This window comes from Pteropus medius, unplaced genomic scaffold (assembly GCF_902729225.1).
Source record: "Pteropus medius unplaced genomic scaffold, Ma_sr-lr_union100, whole genome shotgun sequence".
NCBI classification, from domain to species: Eukaryota; Metazoa; Chordata; class Mammalia; order Chiroptera; family Pteropodidae; genus Pteropus; species Pteropus medius.
Genome location: NW_024346150.1, coordinates 1,265,360 through 1,277,452, shown reverse-complemented (window position 1 = coordinate 1,277,452; position 12,093 = coordinate 1,265,360). Strand labels below are relative to the sequence as shown.

At 34.4% G+C, this 12,093-nt stretch overlaps 1 protein-coding gene and 1 pseudogene across 11 annotated transcripts in view; one reads left to right on the top strand and one right to left on the bottom strand.

Annotated features, from left to right (window-relative positions):
- Positions 1 to 12,093, bottom strand: part of UBAP2 (ubiquitin associated protein 2) — a 99,830-nt gene that overhangs the window by 74,348 nt on the left and 13,389 nt on the right. For 8 of the 11 annotated variants that reach the window (XR_005655556.1, XR_005655555.1, XR_005655557.1 and 5 more), the window contains exon 1: positions 559 to 653. The exons of the other annotated variants lie outside the window; for them this stretch is intronic. Coding sequence is in view for 3 of the 8 variants with exons in the window: in XM_039875551.1 (XP_039731485.1) it covers positions 559 to 646 (88 nt within the window). In the remaining 5 variants the exon portion in view is untranslated. Of the gene's footprint in view, positions 1 to 558; positions 654 to 12,093 lie in introns of those variants that run through there. 11 annotated transcript variants of the gene reach the window in all.
- LOC120613018 (uncharacterized) lies at positions 5,998 to 6,116 on the top strand (annotated as a pseudogene).

Genomic DNA, 12,093 nt, shown 5'->3' with positions numbered 1-12,093 from the left:
TCCAGGCAGCTCTTAAGCCAATTTTACTAATACAATCAAAAAGTTTTACAATTATAGCAATTCTAAACAAAACTCTCAAATACCACAAATTTTAACCAGCAATTATTTTACCACTATATGTAGTTATTACCACATGTAGCTTTATCTGCCTCTTTCCATTTGAACCCAAAGACAGCATTGCATCCAGCCAAGATTTTACCTGGCAATAATCCAATTCAAAATGTGATGGCCAGGAGCAAGCTATACCTAACAGCAAAAGCCACTTAAAAACAATTAATCTTCCAAGACAAAAACAATTGTGCATATAATGTTACTTTATTTATTCAACAAATATTTACTGAAGAGCTACTAAGTGCTAAGCATATAACTAAGTATGTCATCAAACATAACAAAATACCACTTCACAAACACATTAGGATGGCTACTATAATAAAAAATAAAAAATAACAGGTTTTGGTGAGGATGTAAAGAAATTGAAACTCTTGCAGGAATGTAAAATGGTGCAGCCACTATGGAAAACAGTACAGAAGGTCCTCAAAAAATTAAAAACAGAATTACCATATGATCCAAGTAATTCCACTTCCAGTAATACCCCCAAAATATTGGAAGCAGGGTCTCGAAGAGATATTTGTACACTCATGTCCATTGGAACTCTGCAATGAGGAAATCATCGGTAACCACTGCCAATATGTTTTCAGTACAGTGGTGAGGAAAAAAGCCAAGGCGAGTAAGGAAGAGAGAGCGCAAACTAACTGTACTTGCAAGATGTGATATACAAAGCATCAAAGTAGAATCTTCCAAGAATGAGGTACTCTGAGCAAGTCTAATAATACACTGTAAGCTCCATGAGGACAGTGATTATTATATGTCCTGTCACATTTGTTCTTCCAGGGCCTAATACAAGATGTTTGCTCTGTCTTGACTTTTCAGTAAAATAGACAAAAACATCTGCAGAGTGACCACTAGATGGCGGGGTGGGGGGTGGGGCGGTGTAAGAAAATGGCAAAGGCCTGTAACTGCTAAGGTGAGTATGAGAGGAAACTGATAGAAAACAAGTAAAAAAACTGAAAAGTGACACTGAGGATTCCGATTGAAAGCAGAAATCTTGAATATCTTCCTAGTGGCACTAATCCGCATGTTACTCTGAAAACAACTGGAATGTCAAAAATTCAGGATCACAATTTAATTGAATAATCAAGGGAGACCTGAGTTAAGATAAATAGATCCCTTGCTGAAATACTGCACAAAATTAAAAGGATTTGAAATTTAAACTAGAAAGAGTCCATTTATTCAAGGCATAGATGACGTGACCAGATGAAGAACTGCTCATATTGAGGTCTTCCCCTAAACTTTAAGCTTCAATACTCATTTCAAAACATCCCTTCCTAAAAGAATGCTCTCCAGCTCTCCTGGCAGCCAGATTTGCATTCCACAACCTCACTAAAGGTAAAAATAACACTTTAAAATGTTTTTCATTAAAGGTGTGCTTCATACTAATATGGTGACTCTTACCTTTAGGATGACTAAGAACTCAAGATAATCTGATGAAAACTATGGCCCCTCTCTTCAGAAAAATGCGTATCCACACAAAATTCTGCTTGAAATTTCATAAGATATATATCCTCCACACCCCTCCCCAAGTCTGTCCATGGGCCACCCCACCACCCTCTCAATGTCCATGGGTGCCCAAGCTAAAAACCCTGCTTCTAAGAATTTAGTAGAGCTCTAAAGTATAGTTAAAGCTTAAGGGTATCTCTGACAGGGCAAAGTTAACAATATAACTGCTAATTTGATCATGAAACAAAACCTTAGAATTCACAAACTTATTTAATGGGTTCTCTAAAAACAAAAGGTACCTGCTTTGTTCCCAAAGGAACAATTAGGGAAAACACATACTCTGATCCTCGATAAACTTACACTTAGTATTTAATCAACATACTACCTATGTCCTTTTAGGAAAAAATGGTTCTCATCAAGATCTGTTGACATGGTATAAACCCAATCAACTAATGATAATGTTTAAGGTCTGCTGTTTTAGATGAACATAATTAGTGGGAAAATCTCTATATTCTTCCCTCTGAACCCCATTTAAGAGCATCAACTGGATATAGAATAACCCTCTATGACCTACAAATATCTGCTTAAATCAACTGGTCTAAATATGGCACATGAAACAATAATGTACTTCCTATTAAACTTTTTTAAATGTTGAGCCTACTATACTGAAAAATTAAATTAAAATTGGAATGTAAAACTGTCTACCACTTACTTACAAGATGATTAGATGGATGAAAAGTCCAGGAAAGAGGCATACTACACTGCCCTAACTGTTCCAACCCATCATTTTTAGGCTGTATACTAACCTATTCCTCCTCCTCACTTAGGAAAGCCTAGAAGCTCATTATCGGCCTTCTCAAGATCCTTTTTAAAGAGCCAGATTTCTCTCTGCTGCCAAGGTCCTAAATGGGAAAAACCATTATGTCTAAAACTAGCATTTTTCAAAGCACCACTCTGAACTCTCATAAACCTACTAAGATTTTGGCTTGGCTGTTATTGCTCCAAGAGCTACTTCAAGACATCTGAACTTGCAGGAACCTTGCCTCTCCAGAAAACAGAGGCTTCAAAATAAAGGGCGGGAGAGGAGATGGAAAATAGCAAAACAGAAATCCAATTCTAGTGACTAAATATGAACTATATCACATTTTTTAAAAAGCTGAAAAGGGAGAGAGGCAATATATGACAAGCTGAAAATTTTAATTTAGAATGATAACAGGGGTGGCTCCACAGTGTAGTGGTTAGCATGTCTGCTTTACATGCAGAAGGTCCTGGGTTCGCACCCCAGATGGAGCCACGGACCATACCCCCGGTGCGCCAGGTGCCCCTAGTGTGCCAGGGGCACCGCGCCCCAGATACGCCCCATGAGTGGGAGGAGATGCCCCGCCTTCAGAGATCCCCTTCTTAAAAAGGGAAACAGCAACATCCATAGGTCAGGGGTGGAAGTGGGGGGGAGGGAGGGGAATTAAAAAGGAAGGAAAAAAAAAGAATGATCATAACATTTCAGGCTACAGGGAACATGTAAAAAGTTTTAACAATCCATTTTAGCAACAAATCATTTTTACAAAGGGATAGCAGTAAAGCAAGAACACCCACTTGGGTACAATTTCCTAAATATTCTTTTGGTCAAGGAAAGGAAAATCTCTTAACTCAAGAAGTCTTCACCGTCCATTAAAATGGCATTCATTCATTCATTCATTCATTTGTAAATAAGTAAATAATAAGCAAGCAAGCACCTCTGTATCTATATGCTCATCTCTACCCAGATAACAACCATTAAGACTCTAAATTATTTCCCTCAGCCTTGCACTCCACTATCATCCCCACAGTACCTTTGCATCCACAGCCCCTGGCAAAGGTTAAAAGTTCTGGATCTGCAAGTGGTACTTCCCAACAAACACACAAAATGCGAATAACGACACCCTGGATTGAAACCAGAAATAATGGAGTCACCCATAAGCAGCAAGAGTTTTAAAAAGACTCTGCTTTCCAGTTGTATGATTCAGAGGAATGAGGACCTTAAAAAATAAAAAGCAATGTTACCACACTACTACTCCCCATTGAAGAATGATCATATAAGCATCACAACAGAGAAAAGGCATTGATAAAATTCAACATTCACTCAAAATAAAAATTCTTAGGAAACAGGAATATTTCTTTGACTTGATAAAAGGGTATTTACATAAACTTACAACAAAAACCATACTGAATAAAACCACATTGAATAATCAAATGCTAAAGCACTTCTTTTAAATGACAAAAATACCATATAATTTCACTCATACGTGGAATATAAAACAGAAAGCAACAAATAAACAAGACAAACAAAAGCTCAATAGCCACAGACAACAGGATGGTGCTTGCCAAAGGCAAAAGGGGTTGGGGGGTAGTAGGTAAAGAGTCAAATATAGGGTGACAAAAAGAAACTTAACTTTGGGTGGTGAACATACAATGAAATACACATATGATGAACTATTAAACTGTACACTTGAAAGCTATATAATCTTATCCATCAATGTCGCCCCAATAAATTTAATTTTTAAAAAAGACGACAAAAATAAACAACAAAAACTAAGAGTTGCTGCCACAAATGCTTTCTAAACACTAACACACATACTCACAAAGAAATACTTTTAAAAGTTCACTTCCCTAATAACTGTGCACAGAAAACCCTAAAGAATCTTCAGATAAATTATAATTTTAGCAAAACTAGATACAAAAAAATGTATAAAAATTAAGTACATATGCTAGCTAACAAAAAAAAATATCAATTTCTAAAGAAACTGTCTGTGGCTGCTTCTGCACTAAAATGGCAGTACTGAATACACATAACAAAGGCAAAGCAGAAAATATTTACTATCTGGCTCTTTACATAAAAACTGTTACAACCCCTGTTTTAAAAGTTCTCAACAAAAGTGTTAATTCTCCCTCAACTGCAGATTCAACTTAATCCCTATCAAAATTCCAACAAGGTGTTATTGTCTTAAACCTTACAAGTAGATTCTAAAATTTACATGAGGAAGCAAATATGCAAGGATAGCCAAGACACTCCGTTAAAAGACACAGGACTGATCTTCCAGCTTTCAAAGATTATAATATTACAGTAATTACAACAGTACAACACTGGTACAGGGATAGACAAACTAGCCAATGGATTAGAATAGGAGTTCCAACAGAGATGGCAGTAGTACATATAGTAAGTAAAGGTCAACGTTTAAAGAAATAAAGTTGAAAGAACTGGTTGACTATACTTATTATACCATACATTAAAAAATCAATTTTCAGTTATTTTAACGATATACGAAAAGCAAAATTACAGATTTCAGAAGACAATAAGGTAAATTTTTTCGCACTGTAGAGAGTAATTTTTAACTTATGAGAGTTATAGTTTTCTTAAAAAGAGTAAAACAGTACAAAAAAACTGCAAAGAATAATAAATAACTTAAAATTTTAAAACTTCTTTTCCTTAAAAGGCAGCTAGCCTTGTGAAAATACAAACTGGGGAAATTTTTATCAACATACACTGACAAGAATTAGTATTTAAATTACACTAAGAAATATTATGAATCAAGAAGAAACAGAAAATTACCCAAAAGAAAAACCAACAAGAGGTGATCAGAACTTCATAGCAGGAAACAAAATAGCCCACTAATATATTAAAAGATGCTTAACCTCATTTGTAATCATAAAATACACGTTTAAATGCCAATGAGATGCTATTTCAAAACTTCCAGGCTTAGTAAACATGATAATACCAAGTGATGGCAAGAAATTGAAAAAAAGAACCGCTCATCTATTGCTGGTTTGAGTGTAAACTAATACAACTACTTTGTATAGCAATCTGGCATTACCCTATGACTTAGCAATTCTATTCTCTGGCATATACCACCCCACATATATATACCTCTAGCATGTCTGCACCAAAAGACAGGTACTAGTACATTCAAGGGAACAATCCAAACATTGTTTTCGATATATTCCCATCTAAGAATACTATAAAGCAATGAAAATGGATAATGGCCATATATACATATTGGAAGAAATTCAGAAACATAAACTAAGGCAAATTTAAGAAGAAACCATAGTCATTGAAGAATATATACACTGTGGTTACATTAATATTCAAGAAACAAAATTAATTATATATTGTTTATAAAAATAAGTGTTAAAACTACAAAGAAAAGCAAGGAAAGGATAAACACAAATTCTGGTTAGAGGCTAACTTTGCCTAATTCACAGACTGAGATGGGGAAGTAGCACCCTAGGAACTTCGAAGATACTATTTTTTTCTTAACTAGGACATGGTACATGGGTATTCTTTGTTTTGTTCTTTATATTTATGTATACAATTATCAAACCATTGATTATACACATTTCTCATATTATAAAATTTCTGAAGTCACAATACATATTACAGCCATCAATATCTAAGATTAATATTCTGTCTACGGCCATGCCTCCCTGAACAGGCCCGATCCCGTCTGATCTCAGAAGCTAAGCAGGGTCGGACCTCGTTAGTACTTGGATGGGAGACCACCTAGGAAGACCAGGTGCTGTAGGCACAAAAAATAAAAAATAAAAAATAAATAAATAAGATTAATAATCTGTCTGCATACTCAATATTTAATAAAACTGTAAAGTAATATATACTTCAAAAACATTACCTTAAAAAAAAAACCAATCTGCTCTGATAAAATAAACATGCAAAATTAAAATGTAAAGTATCAGGATTGTTTTAATTTTTGGCATAACATAGAAGTATAAAGGCAAATAATTCAAATATAAGAGACCACATTAACAAGCCCTTAGGTTTCCATCAGAGTCCATTTAAAATATTCCAAAACAGGCTACAGATTTCTAGGATATTTCTAAATGCTTTTTACATATTAACTTTCCTTGACTTGTAAAGTACTTATATACAATTCATATTTTAGCTTATCTACTCTCTATTTCTTCTATATTTAACTTGCTTTACTACCTTAATATCATAAGCAAGTGAAGACCAGAAACTCATTTTGTTTTGTTCCCTTCACTACTCAGTAGCTGCCCATGTAAGAGACTTTTGATAAATGTGATTAAATGACATGCTGCAGGAGCTGGTAACTTTTAGTAATTAAGAATGACCTAAGAAAGGCCAAATTATAGCAAAGCCAATGATTGCAAAAAGAACAATAAATGGAATTCTGTCTTCTAGAACAATCAGTTACAAAGATTTCAAAGCAAGTAGTCATATGATGTGGAACAATGTTCCCCTATTTACAAATTCTTAATACATTCCAGGTTAATGAAATAACATTATACTAGCATTTCTAGATAACTTTAAGACTTTAAAATAGAGGAGACTAACCATAGCATATCAATTCAGGCATCACAAGGAAAATCATGTCTCTGAAACCTATTTTAGTTAGACAAGTTTTTTATTTTAGCTTGATAAGTTTTTTCTGCATTAGCTGTCCTGATATTATTTACTTATCTTCTCAACAGGTTCTCTATTAACTGGAATGCTAGACAAAAGCCACAGGTATAATAGGGCACTGCCTTTTACATACACTATAATAGCAAATAGTCAATTAACCAGAATTATCTCATATGCCCAATATGGTTTAAAATTTTTTTACTATACTTAAATCTGACTCTCAGTCAATGAGTATACACTTTGCATCCTTTTTTGAGTTTAACAATTTTGAGATTTTGTTGGTTTGAGTTTGTTTTAGTTGTATTATATGAAAAAAGTTCATTGTTTTGCATTATTTTTAGAGCTTTCTCTTAGTGTTCTTAGATATGAATACACATAAATAAATACATTTTTTAAACTGTGAAGCATCATACAAATGTAAAACATATTAGCATTTCTGAAGTAAAAGGAGTTAAAATCATCTCGAGCACTAATACTCTAATGCTATCCTAAGTATTAAAGTAAGCATCCAAACAAAATCTACCTGGTTGAGTGGTGCTCCTAGCTAAAACCTTTGAAAAAATCATTTTTAGTTTATTTATGCACCCCATAATGTCATTTTGGTCAACAATGGACTGTTTATACAACAGTGGTCCCATAAGATTATAATGGAGCTGAAAATTTTCTATCACCTAGTGCTATCACAGCGTGATGCATTACTCACATGTTTGTGGTGATGCTGGTGTAAACAAATCTGCGCTGCCAACAGTATAAAAGTATAGCACATACAATTATGTATAGTACATAATACTTGATAATGATAACAAACGACTGTTACTGGTTTACAGTACTATACCTTTTATCATTATTCTAGAGTATATTCTTTCTACTTATAAGAAGTTTGCTGTAAAATATGCCATTACACTAGCAGGAGTGGCAAACATCCTGTGTTTACCATCTCCTGATTGCATCATCTTCTCTTGTGCTTGGTTTTATCTCATGTTTTATTAATTTACTGTAGCCTAAGTGTACAGTGTTTATAACATCTACAGTAGCATAGTAATGTCCTAGGCCTTTACATTCACTCACTGACTCATCCAGACCAACTTCTCATCCTGCGAGCTCCATTTGTGGTAAATATCCACTCTATACAGGTATGCCATTTTTTTATCTTTTATACCAGATTTTTACTGTACCTTTTCTATGTTTAGGTATGTTTAGACACACAAATACTTAACATTGTGTTACAATTGCCTATAGTAATCAATCAGTAGAATAACATTCTGTATAGGCTTGTAGCCTAGGCTATATCATCTAAGGTTTGTGTAAGCACACAATGATGAAATCCCCTAACAAGACATTTCTCAGAACATGTCCGTCGCTAAGCAGTGCATGACCATGTGTACAGATTCCAAACAGTTCGGTTGTTTTATTCAATTACACAATCCTTTTCTCACTCATCTTTTGAAGTGTTTATTCCTCTATTTATGAAAATAAACTAGGTACATTAAATATAACAAAATGAGAATTTCTTTTTACAGGAGTGCCATCTGGTGATGAAAATCTGCATGTACAAAAAAAATGGAACCTAAATTGAATGGATGCTAAAGTTGAGTTGTGTGATTTACAATAGACTTAGCCTTTATAGCCTTGCTATTACAACCAAACATTCTGATATAATGTACCTGAATCCCCACTTGTTGATCAGGAAAATCAAACTTTTTTTGTTTCAAACTATTAAAATTTTACCAATTCACTGCCTCAGTATAAATATTAACACCTGATATCTCCATTTCAATCATCAATCCTCAATATGCATTTGATAATGAATAGCTTGACCATTAGACTATAAATAATGGCTGCAGTTCCATGGCTCAACCAGAATAACTGCTTTGTGAAACATGAAAAGTACACTGCTTACTTTAAGTTTAAATATTTTTTTGAAATAATCGTTTTTCTCTTTTAATTAAGGTTTACTACTCTGGGTTATATATTCATAAATTGCTACTATGAAAGGCGATTGGCATAAATATTGCAAATACAATCCTTGCAAAAGAACTTTTAAAAAATAATGATGGCCCCAGAATCTACTTCTAATGGTGCTTGCTAAACAAATTCAGACAAGCTTATTTTCTGTCAATACAGCTCTCCACATTAACACTGAAAATGTCAGAGTAGATAAATTTGTTCATTAAAAAAAAGTTTTAATGCTTAAGATGTTAAGCAAAACACGTCCAGAGATAAAACTGGGAGTTTACAGTGCAAGCACAGGAGGAAAAAGTGTTACTAAAATCTTCTAGAAATATAGACCTAAGGAAATACATAAAGTTAACGAGATGTACGGTTCAAATTTTCTTATACTAATTTTATATAAAACTTCCAGAGACAGTGAATTCATAAATCAAGGTAACACAATAAATTAGCAAAATAATTACCAACACCTTTAAAAGCTGTTACCACCAATGATTTGTGAAAATGAATAGGGTATGGAAACTAGACTATAAAAATCAACACCTTTAATTAACATACTATCATATGAGGAAATTCTATGTCCTCTTTTCTGGAAACAGTGTTGTGTAGTAAATAGGAATGCTTCTGCAATAAGCACCCAGTTGTCAGACCATGGGAGTTCAGTTTACACTTGTTTTCCATCATCCCTATCACTCTCCACTCCCAAGAGTTCTACTACTCTGGAACAGGTTCCAAGAGAATTCTTAGAATAGAAACAAGAGCAAGAGATTCTAAAAATAATTCTGTAGAAACTCATACATGTCACAGGTTCTTGAGCTTCAGGAAGCACCAGGTTATTTCGAGCTATCCAACCAAATTTTAAAACCCTATTTAACCTCATCTTCTTCCAACTAAGTTGAAGATGTGATAGATTTTGACAAGGTGTAAACTGCTACTACATTTTTAACCTCTTTAAAAACAATATCAGCAAAATACTATAAAAAGTTTCCTACATTAAAGTGCAAGATTGGCCTAAATTACTTGTAATATAAGGAAAGTATACCAGCAGAATAAACCAACTTGATTAAACTACAGAGACTTAAACTACATGCCTCAGTGAAACAGCTGCATTTTCAAGTGATTCCAGAGTTTAGAATAAATTGAAATGGTTAACAGCCACCAGCATGTCTATTAAAGCTTACATAAGCAAATACCACAAATTCATAAGATGACCCTAACTTTAAGGCATAAAAAAAAAAATCTAACTAAAAACCACGTGATATTATACCCTAAAATAAAAACAAGGGCACATGTGACCATTCTGAAAAGTTACAGAACACTTGTTGATAACATGCTGAAAACTGTGAAGATTTTGGTGAAAACACCAATGGGTTTTAAGATAGTGTCACAAAGTGGCAACACTGGAAGATACCTCTAAAACCAGGAGGTTCACACAATGGTGCAGAGTATCTCATCTACTGACTAAATATTCTTTTCAAAAAAAATATATAATTAATCCAGTTAACATGAATTACTTACTCAGCTAAGAATTCAATCACTAAAAACTAAGAATATACAATTAATGTTCAAGAAGCAAATCTCCATCAAGAATGCTCACAGAGATGCTGTTCACTCAATCCTGAGGCTGATGGTCCTGGGGCTATCTTAGACTGGCAAGGGCAGGTAGCCATTACATCATCTATATGACTTATTCACTCATTCCCAAAAGCTTACATCCAATACATAATGATAATAGCAGCAAACACTGTTTACTACATGCCAGACACCACTGAAATGCTGTACTAAGTCATTAACCTTTCCAATAACACTCTGAGATTCAAAGAAATATCACTCCCATTTTACAGACAGGAAACTCATACATACAGAGATTCACAGCTAGTAAAATGGTAAAGCTAAGACTCAAATCCAGGTCATCTGGTTCCATAGTCTGTGCTCTTAACCACTATGCTATGCTACAAGGTTAACTGTTCAATTATAGATGTACAATAGACTCCAAACTCAGCTTCCTCTTCTTTAAAACAGCATAAACTACTGTTAGCATCACCTGCATAGTTCATATCTAATGCAAAAGATCTGGTTCTGAGTCAGACTCTCACCTAGGTTTCCAGCCTAGGTGCTCCCTTTGGCTCTAAATTGTAATGTTTTTGTTACCAGTTCTGTTTCATTTTTATTTAACATCCAATCTGTGTTCTTGATTTTCCTAATAATACCCATTATTCTCAACCTTTTTCTGCAGAGGAAATTCACTGTTCATTCCTGCAGAGAACAGAACTGATTTAGATTAAGAACCGCAACTGATTTGGGAGGCCCAGAGCAGCCAGGAAGAGAAAATCTATCCCCAACCCAGGAGAGAGTAAGGCAGCTTGAGTGCCAAGGAACTCTAGTATGAGACCCAATTACATGCAGCTCAACTGCCTGTGCCCTGCATGCCAGGAGCTGACCAAGCTGATACTTTTATTCTCCACAGCTGCTGAGAGCAGGGTCAGCCCTCAAGCAGCTGGTGGACAAGGCTGAACTCCTCCACACCCAGGTTTGGCTGACAAAGAAACCACAATGTTATCTGCTATTCTATAGATATAATATGACCATGGAAAAGATGAGTGCTGGTGAACTCTTGAACATTATATAACATCAAAAATAATTCTGTATACTCACATTTCTATTTCAAGTTAACTAAAGGCAGGAAGGAAAAGGTATCTAATTGCCTACAGTTGTTTCCATACATTTGTCCTGCTCCTACTCTACTAATTTCTTGGCTCTAAATCCTTCGCTCTCCTAACTCTTGAAAAGCCCCTCATTATTCATGACCTGTCTAAACCTCCTTTAACAACATTCTCTCCAAAAAAGGCCAATAATAGATACCATTTCACAAGGCCTATCAAATTATAGGATTACTGTACTATATTTACATAACATTCAAACAAGTACTCACCAAATAATACCAAGATGATACCTCCATTAGAGTTACTACTTCATAGACAAGAACTAGTAAAGGGTCTATTTTTTAAATTTAAAAATATTTTAATTAAAAAAACAGACTGTAACCAGCTTAAAATAATTTCTATAAATCATCCACTTACCACAACACAGCATTAATGGCTTTCTCATAAATACAGTAATAATTCTTTTTAAACACAATCCCTCTCTCTCGCTCTTTTTTTTTTTTTTCCTCT